The sequence below is a fragment of the Megascapheus bottae genome, chromosome 20 (assembly GCF_031878675.1).
Source record: "Megascapheus bottae isolate mThoBot1 chromosome 20, mThoBot2.hap1, whole genome shotgun sequence".
NCBI classification, from domain to species: Eukaryota; Metazoa; Chordata; class Mammalia; order Rodentia; family Geomyidae; genus Megascapheus; species Megascapheus bottae.
The window spans coordinates 42543071-42564107 of NC_143528.1; the positions used below are offsets into that span (position 1 = coordinate 42543071).

At 49.0% G+C, this 21037-nt stretch overlaps 1 protein-coding gene across 1 annotated transcript in view; it reads left to right on the top strand.

Annotated features, from left to right (window-relative positions):
- Csmd1 (CUB and Sushi multiple domains 1) overlaps window positions 1-21037 on the top strand; it is a 705832-nt gene that overhangs the window by 518903 nt on the left and 165892 nt on the right. The window contains exons 13-17 of the mRNA XM_090353740.1: window positions 10061-10243; window positions 10982-11308; window positions 12111-12305; window positions 15642-15780; window positions 18405-18592. Of these exons, the coding sequence (XP_090209866.1) occupies window positions 10061-10243; window positions 10982-11308; window positions 12111-12305; window positions 15642-15780; window positions 18405-18592 (1032 nt within the window). The remainder of the gene's footprint in view (window positions 1-10060; window positions 10244-10981; window positions 11309-12110; window positions 12306-15641; window positions 15781-18404; window positions 18593-21037) is intronic.

The window sequence follows — 21037 nt, forward strand, 5'->3', positions numbered from 1 at the left end:
TTACTAACCATAAGTACATATGAAAAGAAAAAGAAAACACCTCATATATTTTTTAAAAAATCCTTTAAACTCTAGAATGGCTTTAGAGTCAAAGAAAGATGCAGAGAGTTCGTGCATGCCCACCTGCAGGGATTGTGGGCTGCCCGTCATCCTCCATTCCACCTCAAAACAGCCAGAGGAAGCTGTGCCAGAGGCAGGGCTCAAAGGATAGATCACCCGACTGCAGCCAAAAAGGCCTGAGTTCAAACCCAGAGCTGTCACAAAAAACAAGTTGGTTTTGGTACGTTATTCTCGTGGAAAGGCCGGAGGGCCAGCTACCCACTGAGGACTCCGTGGGCTGCAGCGTGGCTCAGGTGGAATCTGTCCCAGAGCCACACAGACACCGTAGGAGAAGCAGTCGTCTGTGTGTGGCAGACGTCTGAGTGTGGCTGCAGGAATTGCACATGTGCTGGTTGAGCTCTTTCGTATGAGGACTGCTCCTGAGTGCTGTTGCTCCAGGTGGGTTTCTCCAGCTGTAGACACACGGCAGGGAGCTCAGTCCGTGTGGGGCCTAGCGTGGCAGCGTCCACCACGTTGCCACTGCCTGACTGGCATCCACAGAGCGGGGGCCGTGGCAGGGAGAGAGGCCTGCAGCTCCTGCCGCTCCTCTCCCTCTCCACACCAATAGGCCGAGGTGGGCTCACAAAGGAAACGCGAGAGGGTGCCCAGGCTGGCAGGATAATTACACACCACTCAGCCCTTCTCCTCGGCCCTTTTGGAAATGCAAGCATACAACAAACACATTCTCATGTGGAAATTAAGTTTCGGAAATCCAGTTTAGATTCTGGCAATTCATTTCCACCTCCAGAGTTGTTTTCTATGTCTCTGGTAGCATTGAAAAAGTTCTATTGTCTTTTAAAAGGTACTAATTTCCTAAAGTACATGTGTGCAAGAGGCACTTAGTTTTTAAAAAGCTAACAAATATTAAAAGCCAGCCATGGTAGAAACGAACCATTTTTAATCTCAGAAATTAAACATTATGTTCAATACAAATGGTAACTTTTAAATCCGACATATCTGTATGGAAAGTCAAGAATTATTTCTAAATAAATTAGCCGCACTTTATTAGTGAATAAAATATTTTTCCAACAATTTCACGTATACCTTTTGACCTGTCTAAATCTCACTCTGGGACAAGAGCTCCTTTAAGTACCCAAGTATGTTAAAATCTAAATTTCAGCACAGTTTAACTTTCTTTTCATGAAGCAGTGTATCTGAAGTGGTCGGGGGCTGGCAGTATGGGAGCTAGGACTGAAAATCTCCATCAGTGTGCATCACAGGGGCTGCCATGAAGCGGCCTTGGGGAGAGCGGTGTGGCCTCTGCTGGGAGGAAGGGGTTCAGAGGTCAGTCGTAGACCTCAGCAACCATGACAGCGATGGAGGGGCACAGCCCTGAGCGCCGGGGGAAGGCAGGTTCTTGGTGTCTCCTTGGAAATCAAGTACTGGCTCATCACTCCCAGGCGACAGGCCACAGAATGCTGCATGCTTCATGACAGGCACAGACCACCTTAAATTCATAGTTAGACATAAATACAAAGTGTGGCTAACAATTCCATTAGTTGACTATGAGGAGGGGTGAGATGGGAAGATGATTCAGGCCAGACACAGAGAGGAAGGTGGAGGGCAGGGCCCAAGTACTTGGGCCACAGAGGAACCCAGAATATTTGGGGCTTGGTTGAAACTGTGGGTGAAACCTGAGCAGCTGGTTCTGGAAAGAGCTGGGGTGATCTATCCTTTGAGCCCTGCCTCTGGCGCAGCTTCCTCTGGCTGTTTTGAGACAGGTTCTCTGTTTTTGCCCATCATCGAGCTCCATCTATCTTCCTACTTGACACTTCCTGGGGTCACAGGAGTGACAGGTGTCCTGGCAGGTACTGACAGCAGACTGCGTATGCTTTGGGGACAACCCTCACGTAATAATTTTACAAATTATTTACAAATTTTTACAATAATAATAAATAATACAAATAATTTTAATACAAATAATTTTACAAATTATTTACAAATTTTTACAAATCTTGTGAAGGATGAGATGGATGCACGATATAGTTGTAATTAGGTTCCAACCCTTCTCTTTCAGAGCATAAACCAGCTGAAGGTACATTGTACACACATGTGAAAATGTCATGAACCCATTATTTTGTATAATTACTATACACTGACAAAGAGAGAAAAGCGGAAAAGGTCGCTAACAATTATCTGATCCCATTCAGCTGAGTTTATCAGTAAGATTAGATAAATCTTAGGGTCTCAGAGCTGTTTCGAGTGGTCTGGGTGAGTCATTCCCAGTGTATCTCTAAGCTCATGTCTGTAAATTGGCAGTGGCTTCTCCTTCACCCCAGAAATGGAAAGCTGTGAGGCTTTGAGTGATTTCTCCTGTTTTTAGGAACACAAGGTAATGTGGAATGAGGAGGAAGGAAATGTTCATATGGCTTTGGAAAGGATACAAGAAACAAATTCACTTTTTAGAAGGCTTTCCCCAAGTGTTTTGCTGAACCAAGATCTTGTTCACATCATCGAAATTACAGACTCTCCTCAGCCTGCAGTGGGGTTGTGTTCAGACAAATCCATTGCAAGTGGAAATACACTTAAAAATGCATGTGATGGTGCTAGACTATAATCCCAGCACTCGAGAGGCAAAAGCATGAGAATCCAGAGCTCAGGACGCCTGTTTTAGGCAGTGAGACTCTCATCTAAAAAAACATGATTTTAAAACCCCAATCAAACTGTTGTAAAGCGAAAAGAACTGTGACATGTTCCTCGACTCTGGCTAGGCGAGTTGAGCTGTCTTGATCAGGGTCCTCCCTGCAGGACTGGCTTTACCTTCAGCTGTAAATGTAGAGGCAGGCTCCGCCAGGCCCAGCTGGCCCAGACTGCTCGGAAGCTGGGAGAGGGAGGATGGGCTCGAGACGAGACCAGTCCCGGGAAGACTCCCTGAAAAATGATGAAGGAGGAGGAGGAGGAGGAATAGGAAGAAAAGGTGGTGGTGGTGGTGGTGGCAGAGGAGGAAGAGAAGGAGGAGGAGGGGGGAGGGGGAAAGGCATGGCTTAAGTGCAGGGCACCTGTCTGGCAAGCACAGGGCCCTGTTGGCCTCTAGTGCTGATAAAAGTTAGACCAGCCAACCTCAGCTCTCCAGGCTGTGCGTCCTTCTCTGCAGGTTGAAGGTGGTGTGCTCTGCTCCTTGTTGAGGCTCTGCCGTGGGCTCCGGCCCCGGTACCTGCTATGTCCTGGGTTCTCAGAGCCACAGTTCCAAGAGAAACCAGCATCTCACAGAGATGAGATAATGTGCTGAGCACAGAGGGAGCCAGACTGGGGCAACCAGCACAGGGAAGACCCCAGCCAGCCCCCGTGGTGGCGGCAACAGCAGCTAGGGGCGGGCTCCAGAGCACATAATTGCCTAACCTAGGGCCCATAGGAGGATCTGGGGTCTAGAGCATGGCTGAAAGAGAATAGCCCAGGACACCATCTAAACAAGGAGTAGCTCACGGCCAGTCAGTCCCGGAATGATGCTCGTGTAGGCTCAAGACCATTCGCTGGTGTGTCCTGGAGACCTTATCTCGTCGATTATTTAGCTGGAGGAGGGATGTCGTAGACCATTGAAAGACCCGCGGAGACCCGCACCCAAGGACGCACACACGGACCACTGGATGCAATAGGCAAGAGGATTTTATTCGGGCATATGCTCGGGCTTCTCAGGTACATGTCACCTCGAGATCCGTGAGGTTCGGGTCAGTGGCTGAGAGCCTCGATCTGTCTCGGGAGTGACTTTTTATACAGTTCTACAGTCCGTTATAACAGAGTCCGCGCTTTTACAGCCAATAAGTTTAAAGTATTACAACAAGGTCTGCACGCAGGCAGCCAATCCTTGTGAAACAAATTAATACATTTTGACAATTATCATTTAGATAGAGTACAATAGAGTGTACGTGCAGAGTTGCACATCTCCGGCCCTTGGTATGGAAAACAACCCTTATTTAAGTTAACACATGTTGTTTGTTCTTTTCAAGGCCCAGGATGCTGGTTAGCTGCAGGACTTAGATAACAGGCCATGGGCAGTTGCCCTTTGCCCTAATCCCAGGCCTCAAGGAGGAGGAGGGGTCTTCCAAGCAACCTCCCAGGGAAAGTGTTACATGGCGGGGGTTTAAACAATTTGTACAGAGGCCAGAAACAGCTTGGTCAGGCACAGAAGTCTGCTCCCTGCTCCTTAACAATATGGGCTAGCAGGGTCTTCGCTCTGAGTAGCACATTCCAATGGGCCTGCGGTCCTGGGGAAAACGTCCCTTGTCCTGTTATAGAATTAGCTCCTTTCAAGGCCTGGATGGTGCTACTGCCGGCTAGTTGTCGACTACAGATAGCAGCAGAGCAAACGGGACGTTACAGATAACAGAACAAGCAGGACGTGGGCTAAGCTTGTAAAAACTTCTACCATGGGCAAGGGGCAGGGTCGGGTTTTACACAAGTTCCTGCCCAATTATGAGAGGTACAGGTATTAGTAAGGCGTGCTTACAAACTATTAAAAGGCTCCCCCATTCTGAAGCAGCAACCGTCTTGCTGTTTATGTAAGCTGTTCAGGGTATAGAGATGAAAAATAACTACCCCCAGACCCAAAGTTATTCCCCATCAGTAAGCAAAATAAAAATCACCAAGGACCCAGAGGCTGCACAAACAGGAACTTCTGAGCCCTAGTCAGCCATTGTTCACACAGGTGTCCATAAGCTCCAGGAACTAGCCTATTTTGTGTCAAAATTAGACTGCACGTATAGCATTGTATAGCATAAAACTACTCTCTGACAGTTGAATGGGACCCAGTGTCTGAGAACTTCCCATTGGTTTCCACCAGCCTGGGAAGCTCCCCAATCCCCATCTTATCTCATCCGACCACCGGATGGGTGTAAATCTGTGACATTTGCCTTTGAAAAGACTGTGTAAACCCTGACTCTCAGCCTCTCCCCTGCACCTCACAGCATCACTGCTTTGAGGTGTGAGTGGACCAGTTCCTCACCGGCTCCCTTAATCTATGGCCAACTGGCCACAGTTCCTTAGTTAGCAAAAGCATGAGTTAAACTTTAAGATGACAGCACTATGGTTCTGATCTGGGGTCTTTCACCATTGTAGTAAATGAAAGCCATGGTCATGACTTGGAAGGCAGACGTGGCTTGTTTCTGTCCGGCAAGGTGGCTTCAAGGCCAGGGGTGGCAGCAGAGAACCTGCGTCTCCCCAGGCCTATCCAACGGTGACCAGTGAGGTAGAGAGGTGAAAGCACCCACTGTGAGGTGGCAAACCTCTCTCTAGAGCTCCTAAAGTTTGCTTTCCATCCCGTAGCACATCCATCTTCCTCCTTCCCATGACCTGGCTGCTTAAAGTACTTTACAGCCAAGAAAGTTCAAATCCCTCTTAAGGCAGACAAACACGTCCCACCCCGGGAATTTCCATCTCCTCCCTCAGGGGCCTTCCAATCCACTGACTTTTATGGCCAGCTTAACACCAGAGGAGGAGGTGAGGAAATGTTGTTATTTATGCTACTCTGCTGCCTCGCCTTTGTTTTCTAATATGATGTTTCATCTAGTCATATCAAAATTGTTCTCACTAATATACATTATCAGAGGTAGCATTTTCATTATTCTGAGGGGAATTAATCAACTCTGCTAATTTGCCTGAAAATTAAGCACAGATAGCAAAACATTTAAGCCTTGCAGTGGCTGAGATACCAAGATGAATTGAATTCTGCTTTTTACTCTGCCTCCCTGGCCCGTGGATGCCTCCCTGCTGTCACATTCCCAGGCAGGGGCAGAGCCAGCAGAGGGGCTGGCTTTTCCCTCATTTGGTTTGTAGCTTCAGTGCTTGGGTTGTGTCCTGGGGCCTTATGGCTGCAGGGGAGTCTCTGAGCTATTCTATTCAAGATTTGAATAGAAGACAAAACCAAGTAATGACATCAACCCATGGTGAAGTGGCCTGGGCTTGTTTCTACTGGAGGCCCTGTCACCTGGGGAGCCCAGCCTGGCCCATGGTGGGTGTGTGACACCCCGCTCCTCCCTCCAGGTCCTCTGGTATTAGGGACAATAAACTATTCTTGTGTTTAAGCCCGGTTTTTAGATTTATTTCTGGTTTGACAAGCTGCCAAGTGCGACTCTGATACCCATAGAAAATCACATTCAGGGATTTTAGTGACACGTTCACTGTAACCCGTGGAAAAGGGAATTGTTTAGCTTATGATATTACTTAGCTGTTTTTGCCCTAATGTAATGTGTTGGTATATTTATTGCATACTTGGAGAAATCTAATCATTCCTATGAGATTACTTTTGATTGGGAATGTATAATAAATTCACTTTGGTGTTTCCCTCCTTGCATAAATCTTTGCCTTTCTCTAAATTAGGGACTGTAATTGGCAAATTACTCAGGATCCCCCTTTGATACCAAATGTGTTAGCATGTTTATTGAGACTTTATTAGAAGAGGTTACTGCGCAGTTGGAAATGAATGGTTCCTGGTGGTTATTTTTGCTTTTTGAGGAGTGTCTCGTTATCTGTCAGTAGGGTTTGCACGGCTGAGGGGTGACTGCTTTCTCTTCTGCAGACTTGGGGCCATTCCCTAGGCTGCATCCAGGAGAGGACCTTCTGTCCTCTCCCCTGAAGACCGTGCCCGGATGGCTCACTTGTGAAGCATGAGCTGGGTTAGACAGCTCAAGTGACCGGCTGAACGGCCACTGTGACTGTCCTATGGATGGCCAGAGTGGTTCCCTTGACTCAGACAGAGGAGGCTGGACAGGAGCAGAGTCAGCTCACCCAGGCTGGAAAGATGGAGGTCCTGCTTAGAGACACGTGGCTAATCCTGCAAGGGCTGTTGGCAGTTCTCCCATGCCCCCCCCCTTGCTGCTCAGAGCTGGGGGACTCAGTGTCTGCGGTGAGCCCTGGATCCACAGAATTCTTCCTTTGGTTTTTGTTGTGATTGTTTTATTCTGAACCCGGGGTAAGACGCGCTGGATGATCATAGATGATTGAAATGAATGGGGAGTGAGTGGCCCCTCACCTCCAATGGTAGTGACGGCAGAGGCCAGGCAGCTGCCAAGCTCGGCTCTTCCCCACGGCCAGGGCCTCTGCTGAGTTCTCCTGGGCTGTGGTCTCTGCTGACCAGGGCAAGTGCAAGCGCCTGGGGGCCCAAAATGTGCTCCACCTGCTTATTTCTTGTTTCGCTTGGAGCTTCAAAACATTGTCACAGACTAGGAAATTTGGCCCAGGCTTGAACCTATGAAGGGAAGATTTTAGTCTACAGATTGAAGAGAAGCTGAGAAGTGTCCTTTAAATGGCCAGCACAACCAATGACCACTCTGCAGCAAGCACCAGTCTAAGTACTCAGGTACAGAGAAAATGGGTCTGCATCATCCTTCTGAGAAATTTGCCCACAGTGGGACTAACAGACATGTTCTCAACTAAAATCTTTCTCCAGTGCAGGAGACGACCGCTAAAATACTCATAAATCTTCAAGAGAGAAAAAGCCATCTGGCCTTGGGAGTTTGCAGGCCTCGAGGAGGATGTATTGGGGACAGAAGGCTGGGGACAGAGTCCTGCTGCTGGCAGTGTCTGGTTGTCTGGCTCCCACTGGCTAGAATGTGAGTCTGCAGCTAAAGGGACATGGTTTGAGACTGCAGCCCTGAGATGCAGGGATAGAGCACGCTGCCTTCTTGGGAAGAGGCTCTGGACATCACTAATTCAAGTGCCCACTCCTGCTGCGCAGACCGCACTCAGGACAGGCACAGGGACCAGACAGCAAGGTCAGCGTTGGGCCGTTCTCTGCGAGAGGCAGCCTGGCAGGGAGGCCCTGACCCTCTCGGCCCATGGTAACCAAATACAGCGGCCTGGTGGGGTGGGCCGGCGTGCGGGCATGCTGGGATGGGATTCCCTTTATAAATCAGAAGTGGTTCAGTAAGCCTCACAGAGTTCATCTTCACGTTTGCTGCACCTCTCAGCCCTGCCCCTGTGCCATGAGCGCCTGCCTCCGCCCTGGCTCCAGACCCTGGCAGTGTTCTGCCTCCCAGCTTCTGCTCTGCGGCAAGACTGAGGACCCAGAGAGCCTTCGCCACAGACCCCAGCTGTCAATCACCATTCGGATAGATGGCAGGCTTGACCACATTCCTCAGCGCCATTAAAAGAATACATACTGAATCAAATTGTTCTTTTATCATATAAACATTTATAGGCACAGTATAAAGTACCAGATACAATTTATCAGACATAAATGCTAAGCATAAATGTCACTCTAATAAAAATCTTAAAGACGAAAGTATCATTCAGAAATAACTGTCTCACAGGCTGAACGCGAGCGATATTTTGTGAACGATGGTGGTGGGGGATTAGGGTAGGCCAGAACCCTGGCCCAGGAGACCCCGTGCAGCACTGCCCCCACACAGGTAGCTTCGGGGGGAGGGGTTCCAGGCAGGGATTCCTGAGCCCTCACCCCCAGTTGCACCCCATGAGAAGGGACAGCTTGGCAGGTTTCTTGTTTGCTTCTCGGGGGCCTCCTGGCCTTGGCTGACCGTGGACTCCACACTTGTTTTGGGGAATGACCAGATGGAGGCGTATCCCAGGCTGTAGTCACTGTGCCGGCATTGGCACAAGTTGCTTACCCCTTCCTCCTCTGGATTCTTCAAAAACTATGTGAACTGGAGGCAGAGACATGATGCAACCCATAAGTGGAATTTGAGGATTTGCGAATAATATATTTTTCCACAATAGTTTGGGGTCAATTGTGGCCCTTTGTATGTAAGGGACAATGAAACACCATCCATCTTCAAAAAAAAAACCCGAAACATAGTCCCTTCCAAATGACGCTTCACTAGTATCAAGAGGGGACCCTCTCACACCTGTCACCATCTGTGGTTGGAGCATAGAAACCACGTAAAACACAGACTGCTCATTTTGAGAAAATGCTGTTTTGTAGTTACTCGTCTGTGTCCAGCTCCCACTAACAGCTGTGAGAGTCCACCCGAGGCCAGCAGTGGCCCGGCCAGGCCGGCAGAGAGCTCCATCTTTGCTGAAGACAGCTGACCATGAGCTCTCAAGTCTGAGCGCAAGAAATGGGCTCCTCTACCCGCGTCCTCACTGTGTGCTGTCCAGTCCCCTGCTGTGACCTGACGACCGCTCCCTGCAGCTTCAAGAGCAAGAGCTGTACTGGCCACAAATGCCGTGGGGCATTCATTTCCTGACACGAAGCAAGCGTGTGCTTTAGCATCACAGGTGAAGCTGTGAAGAGAGAAGAGAAAGCCACGCAACATTTCCTAAGGACCAGAGGTCACAGTCCCCTGCTGTGGCCCTCCAGCCTCCTCCACAGAATGCAAGCCCCACTGAGACCAGCCTGGGCCTGCCGCACTGCCAGCCCTGCTTGGGAGAAGAGACTTCTGAAAACATGCTCAAGTGAATGAAAACAGACGTCAGTGATGGTGTTTCCTGTTGTCCCCATGTGAACCCATGGAAGTTAGAAACCTGCTGACCGGCGTGTGTTGTTTGCAGACGCGCTCTAGTGCAATGACATTTTCATTAAAAACAATCCTGCGTGGTTTCTTTCTTTTCTCGTGAAAATCACACACATATTCACTTTGCTTCACAAGTGCATTCTAACAGTGAAGGAGAAGAATATTTAAACCTAGCGTAGATTGAAATACTCAGTGTGGAACGATCTTAGTCTGAATGGTTCAGAACACAAAATCATGCAGACGGGATCCTGGGATTTTCCATCCTACAGAACCCTTTGCTCAGAGGATGCCTCCATTAATTAGTGTTCCCCTTGTGGGCACATGCTGCAGGCACATCTGACTCTTCAAGGACAGTACAATGGATAAGTACCTTCCCCCCATTTTCGCATCACGTTGTTCTGGTTTTGTCATTAAACATGGGACACGTTGAGTGTCTGAAATCGTTTTCAAACACGAGGCTTGGACCAGTGAGAAGAAACCACTCACACGTTTGCTTGCTTGGGGAGTTAACAAGTGTGGTGCATTACTTTACAGTTCATTTCTTTTCTCATTTTCAGAAATTGAGAAGGGGGGCTGTGGGGACCCCGGCATTCCTGCCTACGGGAAGCGGACCGGCAGCAGCTTCCTGCACGGAGAGACACTGGCCTTCGAGTGCCAGCCAGCCTTCGAGCTGGTCGGAGAGCGGGTCATCACCTGCCAACAGAACAACCAGTGGTCAGGCAACAAGCCGGGCTGCGTGTGTGAGTACCGCTGTGCACGCTGTGTGTGTGTGTGTGTGCCTGTGTGTGTGTGCCTGTGTGTGCGTGTGTGTGTGCGTGCATGTGTGTGTGCGTGTGTGTGCGCGTGCATGTGTGTGTGCGTGTGTGTGCCTGTGTGTGTGCCTGTGTGTGTGCCTGTGTGTGTGTGTATACCGGGCCTGCCACGTGTGAGGCACACTCTCGGAAGGAAGGAAGGCTTATCCTTTGTGAGTAACTGCACCAACCTGTGGGAGCCAAGGTGAATCTTGACGTGTGCGAGCTACACTCGGGCCACAAGCCGTCCCTCTAGAAGAGGAATTCTTTTTTTTTTTTTTGCCAGTCCTGGGCTTGAGCTCAGGGCCTGAGCACTGTCCTTGGACTTTCTCAAGGCTAGCGCTCTACCACTTGAGTCTCAGCACCACTTCCAGCCTTTTTGTATGTATGTGGAACCGAGGAATCAAACCCGGGTCTTCACGCATGCTAGGCAAGCACTCTACCACTAGGCCAAACTCCTGGCCCTAGAAGAGGAATTCTTAACACATGCTACAAGAGATTCTTTTGTCTATCGTTTGCAGTTGGAACACGCTCGGGTGTTCTTAGGTCCCTAATTACGAAGCTTTGCTCTGTAGCTAGAGAGCTGTGGGATCTCTTGGCCGCTGTGCTGCGCGACGTGGGTCTGCAGCCGCGGGACGGGGCGGAGTGGGGCGTGAGGCCGCTGAGGGTGTGCTCTTGTCTCCGCAGTCTCCTGTTTCTTCAACTTCACGGCCTCGTCGGGCATCATCCTGTCCCCGAACTACCCCGAGGAGTACGGAAACAACATGCACTGTGTCTGGCTGATCATAGCTGAGCCGGGGAGCCGCATCCACCTCATCTTCAACGACTTCGACGTGGAGCCCCAGTTCGACTTCCTCGCCATCAAAGACGACGGGCTCTCCGAAATCAGCGTCCTTGGCACCTTTTCTGGCAACGAAGTGCCAGCCCAGCTGGCCAGCAGCGGGCACATAGTGCGACTGGAGTTTCAGTCCGACCACTCCACCACCGGCCGGGGGTTCAACATCACCTACACCAGTGAGTGCCCGGCCCGGGGTCTGGCGCCAGAGCCGTCACGGCCATGAGCCATGGAGAGGCAGAGGCAGCTGAAGGGGACACATCAGAAGTTAGGGAGTTGCTACGGAAGTAGCGAGAGTACAAAACCATGCACTAACCCGAATCCACACGTGAAGCGCTTCTTACCTGAGTGTCTCGGCCAACTCCATGGGAGAGGGCCTGCCTCTCCAACTCTTTTCCCTCTCTCTCTGGTCATCCACCCATCGTCCACCCACCCATTCATCCACCCACACGTCTGCAAAGCAGGTGTTGCAGACTGTGTTGTAGAAGAAATAAAGCGACCTTTATATGAATAACAACAAGCGTCCCATTTATGGACAACTTTCCTTGATATTCTACTCAGAATCGTCCAGTGATTGTATTTCAGCCAGTTGGTGTTACTGTAATTCCAGGATGTAGGTTTACTATTACTTATTTTATAAATAAAACTGAGTGGCCTTAACACATGAGTGTAATCTGCCCAGTGTCAAATAACAAAGCCGAGGACGCCCTCTCCCCAGGGCAGTGCACCTGACGCCAGCGCTTCTTTACGCAGTAAGGCGCTACGTACATGGAAGTCCGTTCTTCCATCGCTCCTCCCTCTTCCTCCCTCTCCTCTTACTCTCACAAATATTGATATGCAGTTTATTCAGTGTACTGATCAGAAACGTGACTCAGATGAGGGGAAGACCGCGTGGTGACTAGGTTGCTTTTTTTATGTTTCACTTGATTTTGTGGACACTGGGTGACCTTGATCCTGCTTCCTTCCTCCTCTCCACCTCAGCATTTGGCCAGAACGAGTGCCACGATCCGGGCATTCCTGTGAACGGGCGGCGCTTTGGTGACCGGTTCCTGCTGGGGAGCTCCGTGTCGTTCCACTGCGATGACGGCTTCGTGAAGACGCAGGGGTCGGAGTCCATCACCTGCATCCTGCAGGATGGGAACGTGGTGTGGAGCTCCACAGTGCCCCGCTGCGAAGGTGAGCCCTGCCCGCGGCCGCCTCCCGGGCCGCCGAGCACCCACCACACCCACACCACTGCAGGGCGTGGTAAAGGCTTCCTCCTCACCTCCTCAGGCAGGGCTGGCTTCTCATGCCGGCTCTGGGCCTCCACGGGGCCCCGGGGCCTCTGGAAGCATCCCTGGTCTCTGCCTTCCTCTGGTGGTGTCCTGCTCACATCTGACTCAGTGTCCACACCCCCTTGATCGGGGCTGGTGAGCACTGCATTAGGAGTCTCTCCATTCCATTTCAAATGCATCCAAATGCAGCAATTCTGTGCCTATTCTATAATACTGCTCACCCTGATCCCCAAACCCAGCCATGGGCCCATGCTCTGGGCCACAGGCTGTGGCCGGTAATGTGGGCTGAGCAGGCAGAGCCCAGCACACAGCAGCAAGGCCATTCTTCACCATTTTGCATTGATCATAATAACTAGTGTAAATACCCACCTAATAAGAGGGGGAGAAGACATTTGCAGAGAAAAATCTGTGGCCGTCAACTATTGCTTATTTCCTAAATGTTTTGGAATACTCATATCTTCCCTAACTTTTCATTCCAATGAGCTAAGAAAATCTTTTCAACCTTATTTCCAGTCAATACCAAAGAAACACAAATTCAAAAAGAGAAGTTATTCAGAGCCCTTATCACTATGCCTGATAAAAATTCAAATACGCTAAGAAATATCTCATTAACAAAGTAATTTATAAAGCCAGCATTCTTGGCCATGCATATAAAAATCACAGTATCATAATAAAAATTTATATTGAGATGTTAATTGTTCCTTGTTTTTGAGCCTTGAATTACACATTTAAGGTTCATATCATGAAATATTAGAACAAATTTGAAAATATATTTGTTCATAAATGCTTTCCACGGTATTCATAAGAGCAGAGTTGGATAAAACTGAGATTAAATAGCAGAGGAGGAATAGTTGGGCAGATATAATATAGTTGTATGTCAGATCATAACATGAAATAGGTGCTAGAATTGTTTGAAAAAACATAGATATAAAAATCTGATAGAGAATATATAAGCTTATAAATATGAAGTACTTATGAGGTATTAAAATACCAAGGCATTTTAATGTGTTAGTATCATGATAATGCTGAAACAAGAAAAAAATGCTGCATGCTAAAATGTTGATCGTGGTAATAACTTTTCTTTTTCTCAGTTGTCCAAGGCAACATGTACTCATTTATTTATTTTGTCACACTAGTGGAATTCGGGGATGGGCAACTGCTTGTCAAGGCTCCAGCTGTAGCACAATTTCTCTTTTAATAAGTAATCAGAAAAGGTCCGCACGCTTGGGACGTCCCCACTACGTGCAGCGTGCTGACCTAACACCCCAACCCACGGCCTCCGGCAGGGCTGAGCAGAACCAATGTGCACGGAACTAAGTCAGAAGCCTCGTGGATGGGTGAGGGTGTCTCACACCTCGACCCGCCCGGCCTGACCTCCAGAGTCGCTCACCGATTCTGAAGGTACAACCAGGTCCTGTCTTCTCATTGTCCGGCTGAGTTACAGTGCACAAGCGTGTTGTAGCTTCTTCCACAACCTGCCACAGCCACTTGGCTCAGCAGCCATACGAGATCCAGATGGAAAACTGTAGTGCAAAAAAAATACAATTTTATATTTTGTTTATGTATTTCAAATGCATCATTTTTGCATTTTGAATGTTACAGATATGACTAGATGGATAACTTTGATGTTTTGTTTTAGTTTTTTGTTAGTATAAAGTTGACATACAGAGCCTTGATTCTTTATTACTAGTACACGGGATAACTGGTAAGGGTCTACAGTTAATTGTGTTTATAACTACCTCTTGAACCAAATGTGCCCCTCCTGACAGCACAACACACGTGCTTCCCTGAGATGGCGTGGCCAGCCTCTGCTCTCATCCGCCGTGATTCTGGCCTCCTCTGTGGCTCCTCTCTGCGGTCTCTGTCTGCAGTTGTGTGGTGAGCTTCGTGTAAGCAGAGGCCTCGGGAGGACCCCGGGGGAAAGGACTGGTGAGCAGGCTGGTGACAGGGAGCCAGAGGTCAGATGAAAGGAAAACGGCCCCATAAAAGTAGCAGATAATCCCCCATCCATCACCCGGAAGACCGCCACCTTTGGTTAGCAAAGGAGACCACTGCGAAACGTTCCCGACGAAGCACCCTAAAGATGTTTCTGCTAGGACCCAAGGGCGGCGAGCCTCAGAGAGGCAGGAAACACACAGGCAATGTGGCGGACGAGACCCCGGCCCAGGACTCGCTGAGCAGAAATGCAAGTCCAACCTGCAGAGCATCCAAGGATTGAAAAGACGCAATTCCAACCACAAGGCAGACTGAAGGATGGGCGTTTAGTGTTTGCTCCAGAGTCGGTGTAAAAATCAAGTGTATCATTGGCCACCTCAATAAACTGAAAAAAATCTAGCTCATACAGTGTTTAATAAGAACAGAGCTACAAAAACAAATCTAAACCCAAAGGGCCCATTTTAGTTAAGTGTCTGCTGAAGAAAAATTCCAGTGTTAGTTCTTCTACTACCTGGGACCACAGGAAAAGTCTTCTTTCTATGAAGAAAAATGTGAACCAGCCAAAACAAGGCCGTGGGGAAACTATACATCTCACAGGTCTCCCACATGAGAACTTGAAATAAATGACCTTAATACACACAGCTGGGAAACGTAAAAAGACTAAACTAGCAAAGAAACAGAGTCCAGACTATGAAACCAGTGAAAGCCTCACCTTTGTAACAGCCAGGCAAAGCAAGTGTGAGTTCACACTGCTCAGACAAACTCTACTTGAAGGAACAAGTAGGAACGTTACGGGGTTTTAGACCCATCAGAGAGAAATTATTTTCCTAAAGAATGAGGAGCTCATCTAGGTGTAATTGTTAAGCTAAAAGTGTGCTATTTATTCTGATAGAATTTTCTGGGTCCCAGCATGCTGTGGCCCTCGCCGTCTGTCTCCTACCCCTAACCTGCTGGGTGCGCCGTGCCCCGGCTCAGGGCTGCGTACGATAAGAGAAGTCCATCGAATTCCAAATGCATGTAAGATCTCAGGACGTTGATCTCAGGACATTGCAGGGTACAGAGGTCACCACTGAAGGTCATTTAGCACAGGAGACAGGAGTCTGATAAGCTGGGTTGACAATAGCAGCAGGGACATCAACTACAGGTGCTGCTTTCAGGAAGTGTGGTTTCCGAGGAGGAAGTGGGCTTTAATACAGAAAATGCGTCAAGTCCACAAAGGCGGAAGCGGGCGTGTTGTCCGCTGAGCTGCTTCCCGTGTCTTCCTCTGCTCAGTTTGCCTGACGGGAGTTTGTGTCTTGCTCAGCTCCTTGCGGAGGGCACCTGACAGCGCCCAGTGGAGTCATTCTGCCCCCTGGATGGCCCGGGTATTACAGAGATTCCTTAAGTTGTGAGTGGATCATTGAAGCAAAACCGGGACATTCCATCAAAATAACATTTGATAGGTAAGTCAAGCTCTTCCCCTCCTCAGCTGCCCCCAATCTCCGAGGCTTCCTAGAGGAGTCAGTGCCTCTTGGCTCCCCAAGGGAGCCTCTGAGCAAGTGAGCAGGTGGACACAGGAGGCAGACCAGCTCTTTCTGGCCTGCCAGTTGTGCTATGGCTGGGACCCTGTTTCCGAGTGGCTTTGATCTTTTCCTTTCTATTCCCTGCAAATGTAAGAATGCCATTTGAGCTCTTGGTGCTAAATTGCTCTGCCACTGGTGTCAACATTTACATGGACTGGATGATTGACAACTAAGAACATTTTGTTGGTGGTTATGGAACAAACCTTGTGCTATGCACCATAAGAGGTCTCCGGCACCACTGGATTTCCCTGGGCCCGCCTTCCTCTGGCCTAAACTCAGGAAACGCAAACACCACTGTGCCATTTCCTTTTCATCCCTTACTCACTTCATAATCATTGTTAATATCCACACACGAACGTTTCCAGCGAGGCTTGAGTCCTCTTTAATGATTATTTTTATTTGACGTAATTGTTCTCACCTCTGTTGGGTGATACTAATTCCCAGTAGGATACTCCTTCCAAACTAAGGCAAAGATTTGGTTTGGTTCATACATATTGGTGAGTGACTCCAGTTTAAATGTTTAATATATTAGATTTTCTTTTCTTTTTACATTTTTTCTTTTTTATTATTATCTTTACCCAGTTGTACCAAGGAGGTGCCATTTAACAAAGCAGTTTATTAGATTTGGTTTTCAGGTTTTTTTTTAATTTTTATGATTTTCAGGATAAGAGTGAGATACAGAACACCAAGTTCCCAGCAGAAGCTATCAAATTTAAATCACTTAGTAGAAATGGTGCCTTCTCATTTCCCTTTTCAGGGTCAGTTAGCACTTTTGTCTCTCTCAACTAGTTGAAGAGGATACATGTTAAAATTTTTCTTAATCTGGTTCTTTCAATATTATTTCACAGAGGTATTTTGTGAATTTCCACATCACATACCTTGCATATGTGAATATGTGATGTTTTTAGATGAGTGTTTTTATTTTTTACAGCAAATGTACTTTCTCTAAAGATTAATTTATTGCTGTGTTATTCTTTCTAATATTTCATGCCTGGCCCAGGGCTGACACTCTCAGAGGGTGTGTGCTGTGTACAGATTGCAATTCCATGCAGAAGGGGTTGTGGCATGAGATGTGTCAGGCTGGGCATGTGTGACGGCAGGTGGAGTTGTCTGCTGCTCAGAGCTCTTGGAAGCCTCATGGCTGTTGTCATTGACTCATAATCTCTCCTGGGTGTCCCTCAGAAGAAGGAGAGGACTGCGTTAGTGTGAGATCACTAATAAGATTGGCTTCCCATATGCCAAGCTCTGGAGTGTGCACTCGCACATCAGGTTATCGCAGAGTCTGTAGAGCAACAGGTACCATGCAAATGCCAAGCCAGCTGCTCCTCCACACAGGGCCTGGGCAGTGGCAGCAGTATTAGGTTCCATTGTGCAGCGTGTGCTTTGGCTTCCCTGCTGCGGAAGGAAAGAATTAAATAGGGACTTGTGGTCATCTGCCCCAGGGGAGAGTCACTGACTGACAGCAAGGCGGGACATGGCTGTGCCACCTGCCGCTCACGCTCACAAGCTCACGTCTGCACCCTGGCTTCTCTCTGGTCAGTGGAGCTCTGCATCCAGCTGAGGTCCCAGTCCAGGCATCCACGGAGTCTTGGCTCACTATGGGAGTGAGTCATAGGCTGACTATGCTTTGGCTGTCCCCAGCGGGCACAGTAGACCTTGAAACCATGGTTAGCTCTTAGAGGATGAGATGGTGCATTTAGAAAACCATCTACACGCCCGGACAGAGCCATCAGGCACCCGGGTCCCGTAGCAGCAATGTGGTGGAAATGCAATGACAGGCGAGGTTTTGGAGAGGCACCTGGAAAGTTAGGCACTTCTAACTTCTCCAAAGCCTCAAGGCTTTCTTGGTTTCTGAAGTAGCAGTTCACTCAGTTAACTGGTCCCAGTGGAGATCATGTGAGCAGAAAAGGCATCGTGCTGAGGTGCTAGGAAGTCACCCTTGCCTTGAAAGATCTGAGAGCTCGCCTTCCTGCACCGTGCCCACGTCACGGTGTCTACGATCCTGGGAGAGGCGAAGGCACGCAGACAAGCTGTGAAAGTGTAGAAGCACTTATTATTCACTAATTGCAGGTGGTCTCTACGTCTCTGTCCTATCTGGCTACATTGGTTATCGCAGTGTGCTTGATTCCAAGCTAAAAGTCACATTCGCATCTGGAAAGATACAAAATAGTTTTACATAAGATGGAGAAGTTTGGAATGTGTTTCTACTTCTAGGAAAACAGAAAACATATCCCCCAATTTTATTATCTGTCTGTCTGTCTGTCTGTCTGTATCTATATGTTTGTAAGTCTGTCTGTCACTTTCTGTGTGTCTGTCTCTCTCTCTCTCTCTCTCTCTCTCTCTCTCTCTCTCTCTCTCTCTCTCTCTCTCTCTCTCTCTCTCTCTCTTCATTTGCATAGACGTGCATTGTATTATGGTCCTAACCAAAGGATGGCAGCACTGTGGGAAGTCTGAGGTCTAACACTGCCCCGATTGGCTCCTGTGTCTGATACCCCTTTGTGCAGATTCCAGACGGAAGTCAATTACGACACTCTGGAGGTGCGGGATGGGCGGGCCAGCTCGTCTCCGCTGATCGGGGAGTACCACGGCACGCAGGCCCCCCAGTTCCTCATCAGCACCGGCAACTACATGTGCCTCCTCTTCACCACCGACAGCAGCCGCTCCAGCGTGGGCTTCCTCATCCACTACGAGAGTGAGTCCCCGCGCCTGGTGTGCGGCCGAGGGGGAGTGCGCCTGTCTCCCGCCGGCCCTGTCAGCCAGTTAGTCATCGGGTTGGGATGCCATTTGGTATTGATGCAAAGCACAGTGGAATCGGGTTGAAAGGCGTTGTGCCTGAGCGCCAGGTGGGAGCCCGAGTCAAGCAGAAGCAAAGCAAATGCCATGCGTCTGTGGCAATTCTTCCTTTGCAGAGCAGACTCAAGGGCGGGACTTACCTTGATTTGCAGACTTCTGGTGGTTGCTCTTTTGGTCATTTTAGTATTTCTCTCTCTCTCCACACACACGCACACATGCACACACATGTACACATGAACACACACATGCACACACACATATACACATGCACAGATGCACACACACACATGCACACACATACACATATACACACATGCACACACGCACAATGCTCACACATGCACACACATGCACACACATGCTCACACATGCACACACATACACACATGTACGCACACACAATTACACGCATGCACAGATGCACACACATGCACACACATATACACACATACACACACGCACACATGCTCACACATGCTCACACATGCACACACATGCACACACGCACACACATGCACATTACACTAACACACTGCCTCACAATTGAATGAGTGGGCCCTACCAACAGTCTAGATTTCACCTCTTTCTTTACCTTTCTTTTTCATAGTCTTCAGAATTAATTTTAGAGCACAGTGCTCAGAAGGGCTTTAGGGGGCATCGTTTGAAGAGCAGGTGAAGAATGGAGAGAGGTGACCATATCCTAATGGCACAGCCTACTGGGCGATCTGCCCGCTGCGTGGTTTAAAGGAGTGTTTCGGGTAGTCTATGCCTGGTGGCCACACGTGTGTGCACAGGGGCACAACTGTTTTCTGGGGGCACAGATGTGATCCTTATGGCCAGGACGAAGGAGACAGTGCCCCGGTGTACTTGTCCCTGCCATAAGGTGTGCGATGGGCCACAGGTGATGGGCTTCTCAGTGTCTTTGCTACGCAGAGACCGAGGAGAGCTAGGAGGAGGCAGGGGCTCCCCTGGGGTCTCGGTAACTACCTACCCCGCCTGAGGGAGCCTCAACGCATGCCTGCATCTGTAGAGGAGCCTGCTAGCTTCCCTCTGGCACCCTCCTGGGCCTGTAAAAAGGGAGACTCCTATAAACCACTCGATAAGCAGCACTGTAGCCTTAAATTGGGCTTTTATAGAGACCGGCAGCTTCCAGGCCCGCTTACACAGGAGCCACTGAGGTGAGCTCCACACGGGATGCACGCAAAGTAAACATGCGGCTTTGTTCTTAAACGGCACACACATTGGCACCTGGTTTACAAAGGCTTTAGGCTTCAACTAAAAACAGTTGAACGAGAACTTAAGTATTAGTCTAGTCACAATAAGATCCATCAGCCCATGCATTTCCTTGAGTTGTCAGGAAAGGGAATTCTCTAAGCTTTCTTGGAGCCTTGCTGGCCCATCTTCCGAGTTAATTGGCGGTGTGTCTCAGCGGTGAGCGCTCATGGTTCTTGTTGCCCCTGGTCCACACCCCGCGCCCCTCCCATCCCCCTCCTGGCTAGCTGCCCACTTTAAATTTCCATCATCTTGTTAGGGCAAGTCTGGAAATGGTACCTCATCCAGAGGGTTCATGATTAAACGTATTGCTGCATTTGTGTCATTTCCATGCTTCAGGGTCAGGCGTAGTGATGCATGCCTAACCAGGGTGAAGAAAGCAGGAGAAACACATTCCAAGGCCACGGCCGGTCCAGACAATTTAATCTAATCTGAGAGGGGGAGGGGCACAAGTGACGGAGCGAGCATGAGTCCCTGAGTTTAATCCCCAGGAAGAGAAATTTTTAAAGTTCTACAGTTTGGTTTTGTCTAATTGTCTTTCTCTTAAAAAGCTTGGATTATAACTGATCAATGTCATGTTAGATGCGGATCATTAATATATTATTTTCACATTGTATGCAAGAGTGATTCTACAAAAAATATCTGAAGAAATGAAGTGATTTGGGGCCGGGAGTTTGGCCCAGTGGTAGAGTGCTGGCCTAGCACACAGGAAGACCCCGGTGATTCCTAGGTACCACATACATAGAAAAGGCTGTATGTGGTGCTGTGGCTCCAGTGGTAGAGCTCTAGCCGTGAGAAAGTCCAAGGACAGTGCTCAGGCCCTGAGCCCAAGCCCAGGAGGCTGGGGAGTGAGGCCTTTTCTCCGGGCTGACTCTGAAGTGGGCTTGGGTGTGGGGGTCAGTGAAGCTGTGAGGAGGAAGAGCACCGAGTGGGCGGACTCCAGGCTGAGCACCCAGTGGCCTCATGCCGCTTGCTGCCGGGAGCTCCAGCCAGGGCACGGGTGTTGCCACAATCCATGTCTGCCAGCTATTGCTAGTTGGAGGTTGTGTATGGTTTTCAAGGACTTCAACTA